At 44.2% G+C, this 23,157-nt stretch overlaps 2 protein-coding genes across 6 annotated transcripts in view; one reads left to right on the top strand and one right to left on the bottom strand.

The window, feature by feature from the left end:
• cnot10 (CCR4-NOT transcription complex, subunit 10) overlaps positions 1–16,383 on the top strand; it is a 22,960-nt gene extending 6,577 nt beyond the window's left edge. For 2 of the 5 annotated variants that reach the window (XM_063879455.1, XM_063879451.1), the window contains exons 3-19: positions 3,134–3,295; positions 3,432–3,582; positions 4,422–4,558; positions 4,660–4,737; positions 4,812–4,895; positions 5,620–5,737; positions 5,863–6,012; positions 9,787–9,986; positions 10,849–10,970; positions 11,717–11,893; positions 13,100–13,180; positions 13,269–13,382; positions 13,470–13,600; positions 13,679–13,714; positions 13,846–13,973; positions 14,918–14,993; positions 16,014–16,383. In XM_063879455.1, the coding sequence (XP_063735525.1) occupies positions 3,134–3,295; positions 3,432–3,582; positions 4,422–4,558; positions 4,660–4,737; positions 4,812–4,895; positions 5,620–5,737; positions 5,863–6,012; positions 9,787–9,986; positions 10,849–10,970; positions 11,717–11,893; positions 13,100–13,180; positions 13,269–13,382; positions 13,470–13,600; positions 13,679–13,714; positions 13,846–13,973; positions 14,918–14,993; positions 16,014–16,156 (2,088 nt within the window). In that variant the 3' untranslated portion in view covers positions 16,157–16,383. The remainder of the gene's footprint in view (positions 1–3,133; positions 3,296–3,431; positions 3,583–4,421; positions 4,559–4,659; positions 4,738–4,811; positions 4,896–5,619; positions 5,738–5,862; positions 6,013–9,786; positions 9,987–10,848; positions 10,971–11,716; positions 11,894–13,099; positions 13,181–13,268; positions 13,383–13,469; positions 13,601–13,678; positions 13,715–13,845; positions 13,974–14,917; positions 14,994–16,013) is intronic. The other 3 variants (XM_063879454.1, XM_063879452.1, XM_063879453.1) reach the window with 3 other exon arrangements.
• On the bottom strand, positions 16,339–23,157 carry tcaim (T cell activation inhibitor, mitochondrial). Its single transcript, XM_063879456.1, has 11 exons — positions 23,038–23,157; positions 22,548–22,708; positions 21,734–21,866; positions 21,346–21,496; positions 21,017–21,272; positions 20,592–20,714; positions 19,629–19,726; positions 18,553–18,644; positions 18,235–18,467; positions 18,017–18,148; positions 16,339–17,479 (listed from the first exon to the last, which is right to left on the bottom strand). The coding sequence occupies exons 2-11, from the start codon at positions 22,580–22,582 to the stop codon at positions 17,254–17,256; spliced, it is 1,479 nt and encodes a 492-aa protein (XP_063735526.1). The 5' UTR covers positions 22,583–22,708; positions 23,038–23,157; the 3' UTR covers positions 16,339–17,253.

Below are 23,157 nucleotides of genomic sequence, written 5' to 3'. Positions count from 1 at the left end.
GCCATTAAGACCCTTAACGTTCCACGATGTGAACCTGACAGCTGACCCGCCAGCCTTTATTCTATCAGCCATAGCCACACAGTACAGGTGTGCATAGATTAGTGATGACACCTCCCTTTACATACAAAACTCGTGTCAAGCATCTCACTAACACCAATAATGTCGGTAGTACACATTAAAATGTATAACGTTCACAATAATGAGAAAAAAGAGTCCAGTCTACCCAGTTATCCCCAATAAACCCCACCCCTCCTCTCTCTGCTAAACTAGCAGCATGCAGGATTCATCCCTTTTCTAAACGCTCCCAAAAACTCACCATTGCTTTCAATAACCCTGCTTTCTAGAGCCTCTGAATTATGACAAAATGAACGAGGAAAAAACTCCCGATAGATCCAGAGCACGTACGTTCATGAACAAAACTGAATAAACAAGTAAACAAATAAAAGGCCCACACTGAAACATGCCTTAACAGTCCACAACCTTAACGTAGATCCTAGCTCCGACAGTCCGTATGCCAGTTCGTCTACTATGTAGCCACTATAGCTACTCTACCCGGCGTTGATGAATGGATGTTTTATTAGCTGCTAGCCCTCCTGTTCGGAAGAAGCCGGGTTGTTGATGTTACCCTCAACTCGTAGAGAACAGAAGGTCTCAGCATCCGCTGGCGTCTCAAACATCAAAGTTTCCCCTCCATAGAACACTCGTAGACGCGCAGATAGAGGAGCCTGAATTGAATTCCCTTTCGATAGAGAGCCACCTTGACGTTCTTGAAGGCTGCACGCGTCTTGGAGAGATCGGCGCTGAGATCCGGGTAAAACCTCAATATATTCCCCTTGTAAACCACGTCGTTCTGCCTTGCCCAACGTAGAGCTCGCTCTCGGTCCTGATATCTGTGGAAGGCGACGATGACAGGTCTGGGTGGCTGACCTGTTCTAGGTTTCCACGCCAGAGCCCTATGCGCACGGTCCAGTTCAGGTGGCGTAGTGAATAGGTTCCCCATGGCTTCCTTCAAAAGTGTGGAAACCGATGTAACCATGTCTGAGCCTTCTGTTTTCACCGTCCTCGAGCACATTAATAATACGGAGATTCACTCTCCTAGATCGGTTCTCCAGATCATCAATGCAGTCTACCAGCGTAGCATTCAGGGCTTGCAATCCGGCGATAGCTTTCTCAGCCTTAAACAGGGCCTCAAAGTTTTCGCCCGCTGTGGTCTCCACGGAGGCGACTCTCTTTCCCAGTGTGTCTACCATTTAGTGAAATGGTAGACAATAGATGCTTGGATAGGTGCCAGAGATGCTTTAATCAGTCCTGCCATGTCCTTTTTGAGGTGTTCGCGTTGTTTCTCCATTTCTGTCGCCAACATCGCAGCGATGTCAGTGGCATTAGCAGCAGCCGCCATGTTAGCTACTTTGCTACCTAGTTTCGCGCCGGTCTTCTTCGACTCGAGTTCTTTCTTTGGCATGTTCCAGCAACACACAACGAAAATATAGTAAAGTAATAAAATGAGAAAACACTTGAGACTGTTGTTTTGATTCAAATTCAAGTATATTAAGGAGTTTTAAGGTAATTATGACCAAGTTGTCAGGAGACTCCTGATCGCACGTCCTGTTCCTACATATCCCAAACCGGAAGCCCCTAATCTTATCTCTAACCCAAACCTTGACCTGACCGTAATCTTCTTACCTTACCATAACATAACCTAAGCCCTTATCCTCTATGCAGGATTGGGTGCCACTTAAAACGCTTTTTAAGTCGGGAACGGATCATTAACTGAAGGCGGACAGTGACAACTCTGTAGACAGTCAAGTATTTACTTTACAAATCACACAATTTAGTTTATAAGACTCATCCCATTCACGTAGAGCAGGTGGCAAAAACACTAAAGCACAAAATGTGAATTATTCGCTCAAAATAGTCCCCAACAAATGTACTATTTTCTCCTTTTTAAAGTAAGATAAAACTATAGTATTCTTTTAAAGAAAACAAAATATTTCTTAAGATTAATGTCCTCAGGCCCCGGCCGTGGCGCAACTGGCTGGGGCACCTGCACCGTACGCTGGCGTCCTTTCCGGATCTCACCCCGACTCTCTCTCTCTTTCCTGTCACGGTCCTATCCGATTAAAGAAAAAAAGCCCCCAAAAATATCTTTAAAAAAAAAAAGAAGATGAATTTCCTCAGTAGGAACCAGCGTGCTTCAAAGAATATTGAGAGGTAGACTCAGGCATTGCTGGTTTAATCTTGCATGGGATTAATTGATAGTTAGAAAAAACGATAATAATTTAGCTGATAATTTTATTTAAAGGTGCCATAGAATGGAAAACTGTTGGCATAGTTGAATAAGGAGAGTTCGTACATTGAACTGACATACGGTGAACCTCAAACACCATTGTTTCCTCCTTCACGTGCAAATCATTACATCATCACAGCAGTAAAACGGGCGAATTACAACAATCCCTGTGTGTTACGTCACACACGGTAGTCCAGCCCCAACATCTGCATACACCAGCTGCTGGAAACACTAAGACTAACACTTACCACTCCGTAACGTTGCTCTCCAACCTCCGACCAACTGGTTGTTCTTCAAATTCATCGGTTTCCTCCTCCGATAAAGGCTCAAACATGTAAGGTCGGATGCCAATAGCCTCCATGGTTCATCTCTCACAGTTTCGTGAACTTCACTTACTTCTGTGGGCTCTGAAGCAGCCATGGATTGCTCCTTGTAAACCAGCCAATCAGAGCAGAGCTCGTCATAATTATTTAAATGAGCCCCAAATAAGGCCATTCAGGTTGTTTCATTCTAGGACCAAATCATAGGGTTGTAAATGGGCCTGTAATACCACATCTGGACATTTTTTGGATCAACCAAAGTTATATACCATCTTTGTAAACATCAGAGAACAATTTAAAATACCAGATAGATGCTTTCTATGGCACCGTTAAGGCAGAAAACACTTAGTTTATAAAGAAATATTCCTGTACTTTGGTCAACATGAAGTTTGATTGAGACTCTTCTTGTTACACAAACACATTATTATTGTGTTGGACAGACATGGAGCTGTTTAGAGATGACTGTCAGAATAAACCCTTCACAAGAACGCAAGAAGAAATTCTAACATGACTGTGTTCTCCACAGAGCGGGAAGTACGACGAGTCTCTGAAACACCTGGAAACCCTTCAGGAGCTCAACAAAGAGGACTACAAGATCGCCATGAACAAAGCCGTCGTAGAGTTTTACAAAAGCAGCCAGACTACCACAGGGACTCTGAAGCAGACACTCATGGCAATGAAGAACCAGGTAACTGCTGAAACGTGGGTCATAATCCTGTCATGTTTACAGTGTGCGTTGAGGATGTTTACAGTATAAGTTGGAGACTAAAAGTGCTTCTTCCTGATGTCTCTGATTTCATCTCACCTCACTCTTTATGTCTCAGGTTCACACATCGGCAGAGGACATTGATGGGTTGGATGATGTAGAAAATAGTTGGCTGTACTATAATCAAGCCATCATCCACTATCACATGCGACAGTACTCTGAAGCCATCGCCATAGGAGAGAGGCTCTACCAGTTCCTGGAGCCGTTTGGTATGTTCTGCTGCTTTACTGCTGACAATATTACATACATCAACTGGTTGATCATCCAACTGCCGATTCACTGCTCTCCTGACTGGGGTTTTTAATCTGAAGTCCTAATAGAGTGGTGCAGGGATGACGTATTTTTGTAGGCCGACCCGGAATAAGCTGCGCATGGGTTCCCACGACAAAAAAGCAATGTGATTTCTCCACACGATTTTGGAATATTGTAAAAAAAATAAGGTCTGTGGAAAACGAACCTGTTTGAAAAATGCACGTTTTGTTCAGCCTTTTTTTTTGTCTACCTTACTTTTATAACTCTGAGACGAGGGAACCGGAAGTGGTAAAATGCTAACTTACTTCCCGGTTTTAGGACATGTTCCTGCACCACTCTTATCAAGGACAGAAACATCACATATTTGATCAAACTATATAAACATGTATTATAGTGTGAGTGAATACCTTTTAGGTGTTTGAAGCTTTTTGAGGACATTGTTCCTTGATAGCATGTGACTTTTGACATCTAGTCAATCCGACTCTGGTCACAAAATTAAGGATTTAAGGACATGACACTTAAATGACTTGTGCGTGTAGACAAAAGCCGCATACTCTTGACTTTTTGTGTCTTTAATATTATGAAATGAAGAAATGTCTTCAATGCTAAACTTGCCCCAAAGGAACATTCGGTTACATTGAATGTGCAGGCCTGTCAGCAATGGATTTGCACAAAAAGTAACAGGGTTTATATACGGAGGGGGCCTCCTATCAGTAGTTGATCTGAAAGTATTCTACTAATATGTTCTAAGGAACCAGGTTTTGACACACGGTCATTGTTTTATTTCTCCTTGCAGAGAAGTTTGCTCAGGCGGTGTGCTTCCTGCTGGTGGACCTGTACCTGCTCACCTTCCAGCCAGAGAAGGCCCTCCACCTGCTGGCTTTGCTGGACAAACTCTCCACACAAGGAAGCAGCAAGAACGGCAAAGGAGAGGTATGGCAACAGCAGTAAACATCTAGTTGTGCAGTCTGCGTCTGAAGCCACTAACTAAATGAAGATATGCTTAAATGTTGGATTGCTGTGCTTGATTCCAGAGTTCAAACAAAGATGGAGCTAACCAGAAGGCAGAGTTCACAGCCATGATGGAGGCCGCCAAGTCAAAGATGCACCAGGTAAGAGCTCAGAGATCCCAGCAACCCCCCGTCTCTGTTCAAACCACTGTGCCTGACTGTTGTTTCCTTTACAGTACAAAGTGAGAGCCTACATTCAGATGAAATCCTCCAAGGCCTGCAAGAGAGAGATCAAGTCAGTGATGAACACAGCAGGGAACGTGAGTCTACTCTAGGATGTTGTTCAAACAGCGGGTGGGGTGGGGATGTGAGTTCATCAGGGCTGGCAGGGTTACTTCAAAGAGGCCCCATTATGCTTTTCAGTTTTTTTCTTTCATGCAGTGTGTTACATACGTTTTTCTGCAGGTAAAAGATCTGCAAAGGCCTGAAATGCCTCCATTGGACACCTTTGTTTACTTCCATAACATAAACGCATCACTAAGTAATCCTCGCGCTTCTATTGGCTAGCATTCCAACACATCATAGGTGATAGGCTAAGGGGCGGGACGTCTATACGCAGCTGACTAATCACAACAGAGCCAGCCACAGCATATATATTAATGTCACCTGCAGCATGTGCTTAGTAATATATTGTTCTATTTTTCAATGTGTTGTACCATTGTACTTCTGCTAGTAATGCCCAGTTTAAAAATGTAACAGTAATCTGATTATAATTTCCTTTTTCTTTTTTTTAATGACCTATTCCCATTACATGTAATCCGTTAAACCCCAAGCCTGGATGTCATTGTGTTTGAAGCTGGATATAATGTTTTAAAGGCAGTCATGGTATTGACCCAGCACAGATTTATAAAGAACTTAAGATCTTTTTTTTCCCTCTAAAGCACCATTAACTCCAGCTGCTCCGCCTCAGTTCACTCAGTGTAAAGTGTACCTGTTCCAATGTCGGTCAGTTTCTCTCTGACCCTTTTCCCGTTTCCCCCTCAGTCTGCACCCTCACTTTTTCTCAAGAGTAACTTTGAGTACCTGAGAGGAAACTACCGGAAAGCAGTGAAGTTGTTGAACAGCTCAAACATCGCAGAGCATCCTGGACCCATCAAAACGGGTAAACACGCGTCTTCCTCTTTATCCGAAAAGCCGCACAGCTGCTTAAGATTCAGACTGCTAATGTATCCTTATTGGCCAAATACTGTCCCAAACTTCAATGGTTGTGCATCTTGTCTCCTACAGGGGAATGTGTTCGATGTATGTTCTGGAACAATCTGGGCTGCATACACTTCGCAATGGGGAAACACAACCTAGGCATTTTCTACTTCAAGAAGGCGCTGCAAGAGAACGACCACACGTGCGCACAGCTAGGGGACGGCAGCAGCGGGCAAGGTGAGGCTGGTGCTTGAGTTTGCCCCGGTTTTTATAGTTGGTGATGTTTAGATGCTCTGTTACTCCCTGGAACTGCTTTCTACTAAATAAATAATCCTGAATGAAGACTGCTGACAGGAAGATGTATGGATTATCCAGAGACACAAGGACACTGTTTCTGCTCAGGAGTTTGTTTAAAAATTACTGTCAAATGTTGTGAGCACTATTCCCACAATTCCCAGGCTTTTTAAATATTGCCCCTAAATAAAGTGGGTGAAGCAGCTTTCATAAACCGACTCTGGAACACCCTACCAGGAAATATTAGAGGCAAACTTAATACAATTATTTAACGAATGGAAACGCATATTTTTTGGTCGTATAGTTTATTATTATTCTTCTTCTTATTTTTATATTGCCTTTTATCTATTGTTTTGTATTACTCATCTGTTATGAACGTTTGTATAATTCATTTATTTAATTTATTCTCTTCCCTTTTATTACCTCCGTTGTTGAAGCACTTTGAGCTGTGATGTATAAAAGTGCTTTACAAATGAAGTTTTTTAATGGTTGCTTTTGTTATCACCATCATGGTAAGATGTCTTTCTCTTTTCTTTTTTCTCTTATTTACTTTTTATTTATTGTTGTGTCAAACACTGTTACAGCATCCTGTACATTGGATCATTGCGTGAGTGACATTAATCTGTTCATAGTGCTTTTCAGCAATGCCGACAGAAATAACAGATAAGAGAATAATTAAATTAAAGGACAATGAAAGATGAACAATTAGGGAGGAGTCCTTTCGTTGCAGAGTTAAGAATCTGTCAAAACAAAGTCAGGCCTGTAGGGCATTATATAGTGAGTCCATTTTTCCCAGTATGATGTAAATTGCTCCAGTTTTTGATTGACAAAAGCAGTTATCTTTTCCATGTTATAAATGTCCATCGTGATGTCCATTCATCCATAGTGGTGCAGGAACGAGTCCTAAAACCCGGAAGAGAGTTGGCATTTTACAACCTCCGGTTCCCTCGTCTCAGAGTCAGTGGGATTTTTGAAAATAGCTCGAAATAATGTCTGTGGTTGACACAAATTTAAGCGACAGATCACGTTTTGTTCTACGGCATTAAATACATCAGCAGTTTTTACCATATTCCAAAAGCCTATGGAGAAATTGCATTGCTTTTTTGTCGAGGGAACCCATGCATAGCTTACTTCCGTGTCGGCCTACAAAATACGTCATCCCTGTGTCGTTTGTTCTGAGTCGGGCTATCTTTTGATAACCATTTCCTGGTGGATGCCGTTTTAGCAGCAACCAGTAGAATGTTTGATACATATTTGTCCTTTCTCAACCATTCTCAACACGAATGTACAAAGTGCTTTACAGAGAGTACACAATAAATATACAAGTACAACTGTAACATGTACAATAAAAGGCATAAAACACAACAGTACAGATTAACACCAGTGTAGGGACCGCGAAAAACTCACCTCCCCCGACACCTCAAAAGCTTTTTGGAAAAGGTGAGTCTTCAGCTGCCCCTTAAACATTTCCACTGAGACAGCGGCTCTCAGGCCCTGGGGGAGTTCATTCAAAGGCACGATCCCCCTTGGTTTTTAGCCTGTTCTGTGGCACCTTTAAAAGGCCCTGCTCAGAGGACCTCAGGGCCCGGTTTGTCCTGTAAGGGTGGATCAGGTCGTGAATGTAGGCGGGGGCTTGGCCATGGACAGCTCTATATGTAAAAACAAGAACTTTGAACTGTATTCTGAGATGGACTGAGATTCTGTGATGAAATTTTCACTTTTCAATATATTTTCCATTACAACTGCGACTTGGTTATTACAACCTCTCAAATCAGTCATTACAGCTTCACTAATCTGCTCTGTGGGAGTATTAATCGGCGAGTCTGCGGCCTTGACTTGTGCTACACTTCTTGTAATCAAGCGATGTTCTCTTGTAGATGTGGGAGAGGGAGGGGGGTTGGAGCGAAGGGGCGGATAAATCAGAACAGTGAGGCGCAAGCTCTTCGGGTCAGTCACACCGTCACAGTCATATGCCCCTTTCCCACCAAACCAGTTCCAGTTCTAGCTCCATGCTAGTGCTCTTATGGTTCTGAACCGGCTCTTGTTTTTAGCCCCAGTTGTGTTTTCACTGCCCAGAGCCCGACTGGTGCTGCGTAATGACTTCACTGTTCACATCTCTGATTGTCTCCCCAACGACAGTTATGCCTCTCACAACAACAACGAGGCACTGCGTCGGGTCGATGCTCGTGTTGCTTTTAATCATACGAACCCAAATCAATTAAATAACTACTTCTCCAATGTTTGTACTTTTCTCCAGAGTGCCGTGGTTCATTGTTTATTAATGTAATTCAGCGGCATTTACCGCCCGCTGCAGTGCTGCTCGTCCACCAGCGTTTAGTATGCCGTTAATTCAAGGCAGCGGCCGCTGGAAAATATTCACTGTCCGACTGTCACACGAGCAGCTGATGCAAACTTGTATTTGCCGTACTCGCCTTGAACTGACTATAGGCATATGACTGTGACTGTGTGACTGACCCGAGGAGCTTGCGCCTCACTGTTCTGATTACTCTGCCCCTCGCTCCCCCACATCTACAAGTGAACATTACTTGATTACAAGAACTGTAGCACAAGTCAAGGCCGCAGACTCGCCGATTAACGCTGCCACAGAGCAGATTAGTGAAGCTGTAATGACGGATATGAGAGGTTGTAATAACCCAGTTGCAGTTGGAATGGAATTTTTCTTTTTTCTGCAAGTGAAGATTTCATCACTAAGTTCATTTTCTTTCTACAAGCTACAAAACGTTTTTGTTTTTGTCTTTGACTTCAAATTTCGTTCACAGATACGTGGATATTTTATACAAGTGTAAATGTATGCACACAAGCTCATATTTTTTTCCTGCAAGTTCTCACTTTGTACTCTAAAAGTGCTCACATCAGGTTTTACAAGCTCTCGCATTTTGCACCATATCTACCTTCATACTGTCCTCCCACCGTTTCCCAGCACAGCGGGACAGCTGCTCAGCCAGGCTCTCCCATGGTGCGATCTTCTTTTTTCCCCATGCCTTGCGTACAATATTGTCTTTAGTTGAGTAGCGGAGAAGCTTGACAATTATTGACCGCGGCTTGTCCTCTCTGTCTCCGCAGGCCCTCGGCACGAGCGCCCGGTGTACTCGTTCAATGCCAAGCTCGGTGGCCGGAGGGATCTCAAGTGTCTCCTGTTGTAGTTTCTTCACAAACTCAACCGTAAACGATCCTTCCGCTCCCTCAGGGACATTATATATCCTTAAATTATCCTCCCTTCATGGTCAATCAGTTTATTTTCTTGCTGATTCATTACTTGTATCATCTTGTTTAGCACCTGTTCCACATTTTGAATGCGGTCTTCAGCATTCTCATTTCTGCCTCTGCTATCTTATCATTGACGTTGGTTAGTTCGGATTTGATTTCGTTTAATTGTTTTGTGTCTTTGCGAAAGTCCCTGATCTCCTCCAGCACTTTAGCAAAGCTAGCCATGTGTGGCTTAGCACTAGCTTCCTCGTCTTGTAGCTGTGCAGGCGAGCTGTTCATTGTGAGTTCTTCGTTTGACTCTGAACAAACGTTCTTATTTAATCCATCCTTTTTTCCTATCTTTGCCCCGTTAACCCTTTGTAATTTTTCTGAGAAACATATTATTTGACCATCAAGCGAGGCTAAATTAATCTTTCACCGCGGGAGAGGTTCGTTTTGGCTGCCAGGTGTGATGACGTCACCGAAACCCCATGTCTTTCTCTTTTCCAGCTAAGAAGTTCACAGGTATCCCCATGTGTGCTCTGCTAGCAAACAAGCGCTACGAGCTGCTGTATAACTGCGGGATCCAGCTGCTGCACATCGGCAGGCCTCTGGCAGCCTTCGAGTGTCTGATGGAGGCCGTGCAAGTGTACCACTCCAACCCCAGACTGTGGCTGCGCCTGGCAGAGTGCTGCATCTCCGCCAACAAGGTGCTCACACACTACTGAGAAACCTCCTCCTTTCCCTTCAGCTCTGTTGCATGTTGATTTTCCTTTGTACCCTGTTATGCTTTTTAGGGGTTTCTGTAGTGTGTTATTGTTTTTTTTTTGCCTGAAACGATTAGTCAAAGTCAAAGTCCCCTTTATTGTCAAAGTTTCCACATGTGTTATACATACAGAAAAATGAAATACCGTTTCTGGCAGTCCCACGGTGCAAATATAAACAAGAACAAATAACATAAAAAATAAGAGCCTAGAAAAAAATAGGGGGGGTAAAAAGGGGTATACAAAAAAACCCTAAGTAATACATACATATATTAGAAACAATCTACACAGTTTGACAGTAGTGCAAGTAGTTCTGTAGTGCAAAAAATACATCTTCAGTAGCAGCGGAGAATAGAAAGTGACTGGTGCTGGGTGAGGGAGGGGGATTAATGTCCTTTGTTTACTGACAGACTACATAGCATTCACACTTCTATTGGCTAGCACTCAGGCTAAGGAGCGGGACATCTCATGATGCTGCAGCACAGGCAGTATGAGAAAAATAAGGACCTATTTGAACATTTAAGCATTTATTTATTTATTACATGTGGAGGAGGGACAAAATACTAATGTCTGCAATATTTCATTTGTCAGCGTTGGTGTCTGTTAAAGACAACCTTGCACTCTGAATAGTTTTTGGATACAAGTGAAAGATATTATTTACATAAAGTGGAATAATATGTAATATTGGTCGGTAATTATTCAGAAACTACCATCAGCACACCAACTATTAGTTTGAATATATATTTCTAAAGCAACTTTAATTCGTTCTACATATGTATAAAGGTGAACAATGTCTGTTTGCTTCCAGGGCTCGGAGCAGGAGAGCAAAGGTTTACCTTGTAAAAAAGGTATAGTTCAGTCTATCGTCGGGCAAGGATACCATCGCAAGATCATCCTGGCATCGCAGTCCACCCAGAACACTATATACAGGTCAGTGTCCATCCTCCAACACAAACACACACATACATACACACACACACACACACACACACACACACACACACACACACACACACACACACACACACACACACACACACACACACACACACACACACACACACACACACACACACACACACACACAGCTGAAACTAACTGTAGGACAGTCTGCTGCTCATCTGGGCTTTCTCCTTACTTGAAGAGTACATTAGCTTTTTTGCCAAAGGGAAAGGTCATTATCATGTCCAGGGTTTTTTCTAGAATATTTTTGTGTGAGGCACTAACATCATTTCCAGTCCTAATTACGGCCCCACCCACTTTCCGTCAAAAATCTTGCATTAGAGCGAAACGGAAAATAATAGTTTCTTCATGTCCTAAAGCTGCTGAGTTGTATATTGCACATCGAACAACAAATAAATCCAGAGTTAAGGTTTCTTTACTTCCTCTACAGAAAAAAGGAGAGTAAAAGAAACAATCTAGTTCAGAAATCAAAACTTTAGACGAAACCCTGATCCATGCATGTCCATGCATCTATATGAAGAACTGGGAATCGATTAACTTAGCATGAAGATTAGGAACTGTGAAACAGCTGATCTGACTCTGTCCAAAGTAAATACAATTCAGGACCATTGAATATGACAATATGTCTCGTACAATATATATGACAGCATGTTTTGACTCTATATTGTGTTTCAATGCAGTGAAATATTGTATAATTGTGTGTGTGTGTACAGTGAGGGCCAGTCAGCAGCTATCCCAGTAGCCAGTATGGAGTTTGCAGCCATCTGCCTGAGGAACGCTCTGCTGCTGCTGCCTGAACACCAGCAGGACGCCAAGACAGAGAACGGCTCCAAGATGTGCAGCCAGTCAGGGAGCACGGAGAGCGGCAGCGAGAACAGCGACGCCTGCAGGTAACCCTCACACACCAACCAACACACTGAATAGTTATATTCAAGATGTATACTGTCTTACATCAGTATGATTTCAAGTTTAGGTAAAGGTGGCGAAATCTGTGTCCCACCCCCTCCAGGACACCCTGTTAGCACTGTGCAGCTCCTTGCTGCTGCACCCGCGGTGTCTCACCGAGAGATACCGCAGGTCCTTCCTTCCTACAGCCGTCAGACTCTATAACCAGCATGGTCCCTTGTATTTCTGAAGTAGATCAAACGTATCTGAAACGTTTACAACCCGGAGCCGTGTATACACACTCTGAAGACTCCATGCATGCCAGTGTTGTAGTTAAGTCACCAAGTCTCGAGTCCGAGTCACGTCAACATAACGTTTGCTTTTGCGAGTCATCATTATCTGTGTTCGAGTCGTCCTGTATTAATCAGAGGGGATATATTTGTTTAAATGTAGCTGTTGGTTTGGTTCTCTGCACATCTTTAGACTGGGAATAGTGGGGGCGTGTTACTGGAACTCGCCTCGTAGCTTCACACATCTGAGGCAGAGAACATCCGGACTTAAGGCAAAACTTGCTCTAGTCCAAGTCGATTGTCTATGTTCGAGTCCCAGTTTGAGTCTGAGAGCATCAGTGCGTGAGTCGGAGTCCAAGTCCTTGTGCAAGAGAATTCACGAGTCCAAGTCCACCACTGAGCGAGTCCGAGTCGAGATACGAGTCCCGAAAATTGGCACTAGAGTATGACTCGAGTACTTCAAGTCTCATGCATGCACACAAATACTTATAAACTATATGCACATTTAAAGATATTTAGAACATAAACATGTGCACATAGTCACTTCCATACACGTGTAATAAGATGAACATATCATGGAAATATTGTGATTTTTGTCAGATCAGATGATAATCTTTTTATTACGCTCTTAATTTATCTGATGTTCTTTTGGAAACGATGACATCATCACTTTTTAGAAGAAACGTCTAACTAGAATCAGGGATAGTGAATCATCTTTTACCACAAACCCCGAACGCTAAAATTGATTATCCAGTTATTCCAACGTTTAAACATTTAGCATTTTCCCTAACAAATAAATAAATGGAAAATAAACCAGTTGACTCATTCACAAGAATGTTGTGCCATCTGAGCAACCGTCAGTAATGGCTTCCTCTTGGCTGAAGAGCTGCTGTGTGACAGACGTGTGATGATGTGTTGCAGTGGGAAGGGTCCGGAGGCCGATAAGTTCCTGTCCGCTGCTCCATCGTCCCCCCTCAGGAAACAGGAAGTGGATAACCTCAGGTAAACAGTGCTCTCCTCACTACAGCCGACACATCCGCTGTGCCCTGGGCTGCCCGCTCACCTGTCTGTCCTCTGCTCTGATGTGCAGGTGCTCCATCCTGGCCTGCAGTGCCTATGTGGCGTTAGCACTGGGAGACAACCTGATGGCGCTAAACCACGCTGAGAAGCTGCTCCACCAAACCAAGGTGTCCGGATCGCTCAAGTTAGTGCAGCCGCAGCGTCAGTAAAGTGATCAGCTGATCGTCAGCCATGTTTGCTCCTGTCACTCAGCCCTCCGCCCTCTGTGCAGGTTCCTGGGTCACCTCTACGCTGCTGAAGCCCTGATCTCATTGGACAGGATCTCAGACGCCATCGCACACCTCAACCCAGAGAACGTGAGCGACGTGTCCATGGGGGTGCTGAGCAGCGAGCAGGACCAAGGTCAGGGGCCGCTCTACTTCCCTCTAAAGAACACACAGCTCTGATTTGGGAATTAATGCTCTGCTTTGTTTCTGCCAGCAGGTTCAGACAAAGGAGAAGAGCCCGTGGAGTCCTGTGAGTCAAACATCTGAGTTTCATCTGTAATTGAACAAAATGAAACTCTAAGAATGACATGGCAGATCTAAAAAAACGTTTTCTAATGACATCCGAATACAAATGAACAAGTGTGTGTGGTGTGTGTGCAGCAGGGAAGCAGACTCCCCTGTGTTACCCCAGCAGTGTGACGTCAGCCCGGGCTATGATGCTATTCAACCTGGGCAGCGCCTACTGTCTGAGGAGCGAGTACGAAAAGGCCCGCAAGTGCCTGCATCAGGTAACCATGACGAAAGCTACATGACTTCCGCAGGAAACTTGCGTATACTAATCGCAATTTGATTTGTTGTTGAAGTGAAGGCAGCGGTCATGGTTTCTTTCACAGTGCGTCAAACTGGGTTGTGTAGGGAACATCTTCAGGCCTTTGTTTGGGTCAAAGAACAAAACATTACCAATAATGGTCATTTGGTTAGTGTAAAGCAACAAAAAAAAGCCACTCAATGAACATGCTTTAACAGAGGAGTGGCTCTGGGCTCAGTGCTGGAGGAGCTGTGTGTGATGCATGTTCACTCACAGAGCCATCAGTCAGTCAAATGTCAACACAGACGTTATTTACAAAGTTTCAGAATGAGTGTAGCAGTGTGCTTAAGCTGCCTTCACTGAATCCGTGGTAGAATGGGTCTGTGCTGGCTGTGCCGGTGATTTCCTCTAGGAAGCTGTGGATGTGTCAAGAGAATTGGACCTAATGATTAAGGGCTCTTCAAGTCTTCATACTGGGAAGTTGCTTTCTGAGTTGAGTCAATGAGAGATAGTATGATATGGCATGGAAGTTGTTGGACCAGCTTTTGCTTCAACGGTGACATCACTTCCTGGGAGCTCGGCGGTGTCTGACTCTAAGGCTAGCGCACCGCTCCAAATGCCCCCAAAAAGCTGATCTCAAAGTTCAAATCATTTGAACGTTGAATGCCACTCCCCTTTTTAAAGAGCAACCAATGAGATGACAGCTGTATGAGGCCGCGCTAGGCAAGAAGTTCAGGTTGCTGATCACTGTCAGGCAGCTTTAATCCTCACAAGCTTCAATTCACAGCAGACATGAAAGCTGGAGTCCCACCTTTTTAAGTACATTGTGTGAAGATAAAATAAATTGTCTCTTAAGCATTCATCCTCAATATAATTGTTGGAAGTTATAGTTAAAGCTTTACAATGTCTTTTCTTCCTCATCAGGCTGCATCTATGGTGAACACTAAGGAAATTCCACCTGAAGCCATCCTGCTGGCAGTCTACTTAGAGCTGCAGAACGGTAATACACACACTGTAATCAACAACAGATTGTGTTTCTTCATTTGAAACAACATCTGGTCAGAAAGATGTTTACTTATCCGTTGAATCTGATCACTTGGTAAAGTATGACAAATCTGGGACAGTGAGGACAGGTTTCCTGATGACAAACCCTTTATCTGTTCACACTGTTGTGGCCCATTAGTATGGCTGCACGGGGTCAGGGGAAGATGTGATAACATGGTTGAATATCGTCATGATATCGCCGGCGATAAATAAACAAATACTTAAATATACAGTGTTAATTTCTTCCTGCTTTGGATTCAATTCCAACATAGACCCCGAAAAGTTTGAAGCGTATGTAGAAAGTGAAAAAAGAACGCATTATTTCCATTCCAACAACATCGTCTTGTTTATTATTTCTGAAGGATGACTTAGACAGAACATGTTAATACCCCGCTTTCATACTACCTGGATGATTAAAATAAATAAATAGAAATCTGAAAACAGTGAAAGAATCTTTATTTTTAAATAAATGTCAACATTCGGAGGCTGCAGGTACTCGTTTTACCGCCAGTGGTTGTCACACGTGTTCCGCATGATTTGCATAAAATCTGTGTTTGTATAACGTCATGTTTTTGGCATGTTTTTTTTAAACAGGCGTGATTTACAGACCGTGTCTTCCTCTGCTACTTCCTCCCACATATTTTCATCGCTCGTCTCTCCCTTTAGCCAGCGACACTCAAATGTGCTCTACTCAGACTGTAACCAGGCTAGCATAACTTCTATGTGGGGGGCAGGACAATCTAGAGCAGTAGGGCTTCATCTGATTGGCCAAATATATTTACATGCAGAGGGAGAATGCACGGCACATGAGATAGTTTATCATTTATCTCAGGTCTAGCTGTCTTTGCGATGAATGTCGATAACGATAGACTTTCTGATTTATTGTGCAGCTCTATCCATTAGTGGTATGTCCTTAGATGATGATGATGATGATGATGTGTGTGAGAGGTGTTAAAGGTGTGTGCTGCGTCCTCAGGAAACACCCAGCTGGCCCTGCAGATCATCAAACGGAACCAGCTGCTGCCCTCGCCGGTCCAGAGGGTTTCCCCAGACTCCCGCAAGAAACCCGTCCAGCCCATCCAGCTGCCCTCATCCTTTACACAAGTTCAGCGCAAATGAGCCTCTACAGCCAACCCAAAACCCCCCACCTTCACAGCCCCCACCTTCACAACACACAGTACCCCCTTAGGCGCCTTGATATTTATGAAGCTACTTCCCCTCAGCATCAGGAGCTGTATGACATGCAGGAGCTCCTGCAGACTGAGAGAGAGCTGCTTATTTCCATTTTAATGAGGAATCAGTTTGTTGTCTGAACATTGAAAATAAATTTTATTTACTGTACAACATGTGTGACTCAATACTTCTGTCCACAGTGGAGGTAATCAAAGGTGCACAGGCTTTATGGACGTTCAGAAAATAACGTCATGTAGTAATATCACTTAGTGTTTATTGGGCGTCAGAACAGGAGAACTCCGAACAAACAGGTTCTTTATAAAGTATCATCATTTGTTAGTGCATCGCAACAATAAAATATACTCACTGTCAACTGCTGAAGTGAATGCCTCAATACCTTAAAGGTTAGGCAAACACTATTTGGTTCTTAGATTTTGAATATAATTCCTGAAGAGGTACAATTCTCCAGTATTCGAGAAGAAAGCAAACATTTAAGAAGATCTGAAAAACCGAAGACATGCATGAAAAAACAAGATGATACAAGCAGCTGAGATGGGTTCTTCTGGAGGCTGATCTCCCTGAGGGTTAGGGGGAGGGACTTGAGAGTAGAGCCTCTGCTAGTTTGCATTGAAAGGAGCCAGATGAGGTGGTTTGGGCACCTGGTCGCCTTCCTACGGAGGTGTTCCAGGCCCATCCAGTTGGGAGGAGACCAAGGGGCAGACCCAGGACCAGCTGGAGGGATTAAATATCCTCGCTGGACTGGGAGCGCCTTGGAATCCCCCTGTCAGAGCTGGTTAATATGGCCAGGAGAAGAGAAGTTTGGGACTGAGTCCTCCCCCGATAAGTGGTAGAAGATGGACGGATGGAGGTGAGCGGTCCTCACCCTGAGGTGGGGAACCCCTGGCCTCTACGTGGATTCGCCTGCACCCTAAAGGTTTCCAGATGGAGAGAGAGAGAGGGAGCAGCATCTGACATCTAAGCAAAGATCATGTTGGACTGTTCTACAGCTGTAACAAAAACTCCTGTCCAACATGGACTGAGTCTCAGTTCTTCCAGTCCCAGGGTACACACAGGTCCCCGTCCTGCATGACAGAGTAGAACTGAGAGACGCAGAGGTGGAGGCCCTGCATGAGGGGTGAGGGGTGCTCCACCAGCCTTCTGCAGCACAGAATCATCTGGCTGGAGCTCACGCTGGGCTCTTTGGACAGACTCCTCAGAGACAGGTTCTGGAGACAGAGCTTCACCGCAGCTTCCTCCTCTGCTTGCAGTCTATACATACACACACACACACACACACACACAGCCACACAGCTCAGAGTCAGTAACATGGCTGAGGAACAACAATGTGGAATGAGCTGCAGAGGATATTCGCCAGCACGGACAACTAAGCTAAAAGGATGCGTCCTGAAATCACTTAGCATGTTACAACCTCCAGTTCCCTCATCTCAAAGTCAACGGGTTGTTGGAATGTGTTTGTGGTTAAAAGCCTGAAAAGGTCTGTGGTTAACAAGATGTTTACGTTTTGACACGAGTCCACCTTTAGCTTAGCAGTGGTGATGCGCTGCAAGGCCAAGGTCATTTTTAGCCTGTTACAATCTTCTGGTTGCATTTACGTTCCAGTGGGGTTCATTTCTGGAGATTAAAATCTGATCCGAAAAATGTCCTGAATATGTTAAGTGTTAATAAGGTGCTTGCGATGCTTACTTCAAGTTCGGCCTACAAAAATACATCATCACTGCACCACTGCAGCTGATTCCTCTCAGTGACTGGGACCCATGACCTGTAAAATGAAGCGTGTTGACTCACTGGTTTCTGCGCTGGGTGCGCTGCCTGGCCTCAGGGGCGTGGCTCTGCAAGTACACTTGCAGCTTGGGGGGGTCGCAGGTGGTAGGGATGATGAAGTACCCCATCTCATGAAGACTAGGATTAGTGCGGTCACTGGGATCGACACAAACAACACATGCTGTTAGCTAGTCAAAGTCCGAACCGTGTGTGAGGCGCTCTAGGGTCATGTGACAGCTTACTTCTCCAACAACATGCTGAGGTCCTGCATGCTGCGGGGGTGCAGCCGGAGGCGGCGGGACATCAGGCTCTTGTGGAAAGTGTTCAGGGTGCTGTAGTGCTCGGTGATGGGCTGGATGGGGCCCAGCCTCTCCTCGTGGACCACCTGAGTCCCCCCCAGGAGGAGGCTGATCCTCTCCTTCAGCCAGTCGCTCTGCTGCAGCAGGCTGCAGTAGCTGGGCAGCTGCTGGAACAGCTGGAGACACAGAGCAGCATCAGCACACACAGAGGACCACACAGTGGAACACAGAAGAACACACAGAGGAACTGCACTGCATTACTTTGGTCCACTGGTGATGGACGTCCATGGTCCCCAGCATGATGTGTCCAGAGGCGTTCATCCCCGACTGGTCAGCAAACACAACCGTGTGTCCTGGAGGGGGGGGGGGGCAACCAATTTGACATGTGTTGCTGCTATGAAGTAAATAAATGAAAAAAGCACTGCCAGAGAAGTCAATAAAAGCATGTGGTGGATTTAATTCTACGTAAACCTTCCAAAGCTTTATTGTAAGCTAACAAGAAAGCTAGCATAGCAACTCTTGCCACAAAAGTACGTTTTCTTCTTTATCCTGTTAGATGGTCAGGATGCTAAAACAAGTTTCCTGTAACGTTATCCACTGTCTGAGGACAAGGCGACGTCTGGTGCACCCGAGTCTCTTATCCTACAACTTCTTGCTCCTAGATCTTCACTTGAACAGGAAGCGCTTCTGGCGTGCCATCTTCTGGAGCGTCGGACACGCCTTACTGTGTATCAGTTACTGATTGGCCACTGGAGCAGATCCACTGAGGTGACGCTCCCAACATGACTAAGTGTCATATCGTTAAGACAGACTAAACTAAAGGGCAGCACTCCTAAGTTTGATACTGTCCTGTTGTTCATCTTTTTCAATAATGTATTGTATGTAATAACACATTTGAACAACACGGACCATATACTTTCTTAATCAAATAAATGAATAAATAATATAAACAGTCTGCCGGTGAAAAAGGTCCTGTGACGCTATAAGCAGGACACAGATTAAAGGCAGTGTTATTCATGTGCAGGTGTTTGATAAACAGCTAACAGCATGCTGCAGTTCTGATGATACCTGCGTGCCTTTTATCAGTAATAGAGAAGCAAACCCTGCACAACAAACTAGAGTCGCCTTACTGGAGCTCTAAACACACATTTCTAGTTTCCTTGCATCCTTCCATAAGTCCCTGGGAGGGAGGGACTAAGACACAAAAGTGAGATATGGGATGTACCCTGAGACACTAGATAAGGACAAGTTAATAAACAGGGAGACCCTGCAGAAGATCGGGTTGGGTCAGGTTGTTTAATGAGCATCACTGAGATCAGAACAGGGACTGTGTTTACCTCGCAGGTTTCTGAGGGCCCTGGGGTCCTGCTGAGACAGCCGGCTCAGACTCTGAAGCTGAGAGCACCTGTGGGCGACCCCCCAGCTGCGCTGCCACCTGCACCACAGAACTCATGTCATTGTCATGGTAACACACACAGTTTCTTACTATTCTGTCATTTTAGATGAGGGATGCACAATAAGGATTTTGTGGAGCTGTTACTGAGACGATGACCAATGTTTTCACATTTTGAAAAGGATTCATAATCGGTAGTTTAAGCACAGCTCAGGAGGAGGATTTAAAGAGGACATATTCTGCTCATTCTCAGGTTCATATCAGTATGTAGTGTCTCTCCTGGGACATGTCTCCATGCTTTAATGTTCAAAGAGCTCTTTATTTTCCTCATACTGCCTAAGCTGCAGCACCCTCTTTCACCCCGTGTGAGATGTCCAGTCCCTTAGCCTATCACGTACGATGTGTTGGAGTGCTAGCCAACAGAAGCGCAAGTATAACATAGTGATGTCACTATGTAACATAACTAAACAAAGGAGTCGAATAGAGGCGTTTTAGGAAGGTGGGAGTTCCTCTCTGGAGGGAATTTTGGAAATGTAGCTTTTGCAGACCATTTTCATGAAAAATAACTTTATAATACACTACAGGAATGGGAAACCCCCAAAAAGCATAATAGGGCCCCTTTAAGACAATGGATACAATTTGGCTTCATAGTATTGACCGATAAACAGTGACTATAATTTTTGTTGTCTTAATGACACAAACGCATGATAATATACATTTCCGATGATCTGCCATACGTGGTGCATGCTTCATTTAAATCCTCATCTGCAGAGGAGCAGGGTTCACTCCTGACTGCTCCATCTCTAACCAAACTAGAATGACATCAGCAGTTACTCTCTTGGATAATTTAGCAAGAACAAGGCTCATCAGATCGTTTTCCTATCATACTGAGTAGAGCTGAGTGTACCTGATGTCGGACAAATCAAACTTGCGACTAAGTTCATTCTTCAGTCTGTTCAGCTCTTCTCTCCGAGGAAGACTAGCAGTACTCTTCTTCATGGCCTCAGACTCGTTCTTTCTCAGCCATAAGCTGACAAAAAAAAGGCAATAAGAAACCACAATTCAATAAAGCCAAAGTTCGTGCACTCAGTTACTTGTGGTAACCATGACTTGAAACTAGCGGGTGAACATAGAAGGGGATTTAGCAGATACTGGGCTGGAAGAGTTCAGAAACACATACTAATGCTTACTGACTTTATTTTTTGTTTGCACTATAGACAAACAAAATGCATGAAACAACAGTTTGGACTAAACTTTTTATCATATTTCTGTTTGTATGAAAATGTAGTGATGTCTGCGTTATGTACTGTATGTGCGTTAAGTGTTACTAACATGAGAGTGGGTTCCACCCTCCTGGCCTGCTGCAGCTCCTGCTCCGGGTCTTTGAATCCAGTGAAGCTGTAGTAGCTCTTATTCCATCGGATTGGTCTGTAGAAAGGCACTCCCCCCTCCGGCGGGCTCTTAGACGTCTCTACACTTGTTTTGAGATCTTTCATGTGCTCAGTGGGCAGGCTGCAGGACTTCAATACGTTCACCACCGTGCTCAGGATATCGTACGTGTGCAGGGTGAAGCTCACCGAGCGGAAACCTGAGAACAGGCGGCAGGTTAAACATCTGTAAAGATGGATTAAACACTATGAGCGATATTAATGACAGCTTACCTGAGGCGATGAAGTCCGGCTGCACATCGCTGCTCTCCTTTGTGTCCCTGACATAAAAGGTGAGCGTCATGGGCCGGACTGATTGTGAGCCAGGCTTCTGCAGGTGGTCCAGGTAGCTATTCAGCCTCTTCAATGAATTCTCATTGACTTCCTGTAAAACACACCATAGTGTCACACCTGTGGTGAACCTCCTGTTTGTATGGTGATGATTAGTCGTGTGTTCCGATCCACATCAGTAAAATGCTTCAACTCTCCAATGGCGTGCACATACTGCTATAAATACACACCCAAGCCCTGAGAACCAGACGTTTATAGGCTCAGTTCAACGATTTTGTCTTTGTTATCTTTTCAACATAACATTTAAACACATGATATACAAGACACCTACCCGTTCTATGGGGTATTGACCAAAGAAATCAGGATGGACTGCAAAGTAAAAGGGTCTGAGAGCAGTGACAGCTTCTGCCCCCGACAGCGCTCTCTGCTGGGCTAAATGTGTGAGCACACGCTTCCTCTGCAGCCTGCACAGAAACACAGGAAGGAGGCTAGATTTATTATAATATGGCATCAGTAGTATGTATTGTCACACAGATTTACACATAGATTATTTTTGATTGTTGATCAAATTATCGGTTGTTCTCCAACCATTTGTTTACCCTATAAAAACTAAAATCACTCACAATTGTATTTCTGTCTGAACAACAGTTTCAAACCTTCATGGCTTCAGTTTAAAATGAAGAAAGCTGGAAAATCGGCACAGAGGATAAACACAACTGTTTGGCATTTGTATTTGATAAAATACTTACAATAAATAAACTCTAATCATTCCAGCACAGTTAAACTTTATAAACTATTGTTTAATCACTATTATGCACCTAGCTGTCTCCTTACCTTAGTAACAATTGAGTGTTTTAAAACAGTTTGTAGTAATGCATTGTGTACAAAGTATCTATGGTTGCATTATCATTGAAAAAGGGAACATTTAGTCCGCCAAACATGTTTATGCACTTATTCAAATTTGGTACAGACATTCCTTGATCTCTTATCTAGCATCATCACCTTGAGATCATCAAACGTGTCACATGTGTATGACATGTGAGACCCACATGTCAGAACCCATGTGAGGCAGAAAACGAGACAGCTCTAGCCTGCACCATGCACACAGTCCTGCCATATACACACGTCACAGCAGCGTAGGTTACCTGATGGAGCATCTCAGCAGGGAGTTGACAGCCATCGCTGAGGCCGCGTGTCAACAGATGCGCATTGAATCCTCCGAGCTCTTCTCTGCAGACAGTCCATCGGCAGGCCTCACATCCTAGCAGCTTTCACCTTCTCTACATTCATCCCAATCCCAGAGCAACTTTGAAGAGGAATTTCAGACTGTTAGCAACTTATAAGGACATTATCAAAGCTAATATCTAACTGATGGCCATGAAAAGCACAGCTAGTTTACTTATCAAACTAAAAAAGATTAGGGTCAGTGGAGAGGTTAAGGTAAAGCTTCAGCCATGTTTGCTAAAGTTTCTCAATGACAGCACCAAAACATGCCTCCAGTTAGCTACTTCAGCTAGCAAATAAAGCATAGCAAACAGCTGTTGTTGTGTGGCTATGAAGAGGTCGCTATGGTTTACAGTAGATTTTAAGTTGGCACCTTGACCACAGACATTAAAACAGTAATATTGGCCTCACCGGAGAACCGCTAGCTTAGGTCATGTGTTGTGTTCTTCTTCTTCTACTACTTGTTTGTGACAAGCCGCACTGCCGCGCCCGGCTGGCCTGGATGATCATCACAGCTCGGTAGACTTCTTC

The sequence above is a fragment of the Eleginops maclovinus genome, chromosome 3 (assembly GCF_036324505.1).
Source record: "Eleginops maclovinus isolate JMC-PN-2008 ecotype Puerto Natales chromosome 3, JC_Emac_rtc_rv5, whole genome shotgun sequence".
In the NCBI taxonomy this organism is placed as follows: Eukaryota; Metazoa; Chordata; class Actinopteri; order Perciformes; family Eleginopidae; genus Eleginops; species Eleginops maclovinus.
Note: the sequence above shows the minus strand (reverse complement) of the source record. Positions and strands in the feature narration are given on the sequence as shown.

What these genes read in the sequence shown, in the direction of transcription:
- tcaim (XM_063879456.1), bottom strand. Translation starts at nt 22,582, where the DNA reads ATGGCTGTCAACTCCCTGCTGAGATGCTCCATCAG. An exon ending in GGCCCTCAGAAACCTGCGAG is followed by an intron (nt 18,645 to 19,628) that starts GTAAACACAGTC and finishes CCCCCCCTCCAG; the next exon opens with GACACACGGTTGTGTTTGCT. An exon ending in TCCATCACCAGTGGACCAAA is followed by an intron (nt 18,468 to 18,552) that starts GTAATGCAGTGC and finishes CTGTGTCTCCAG; the next exon opens with CTGTTCCAGCAGCTGCCCAG.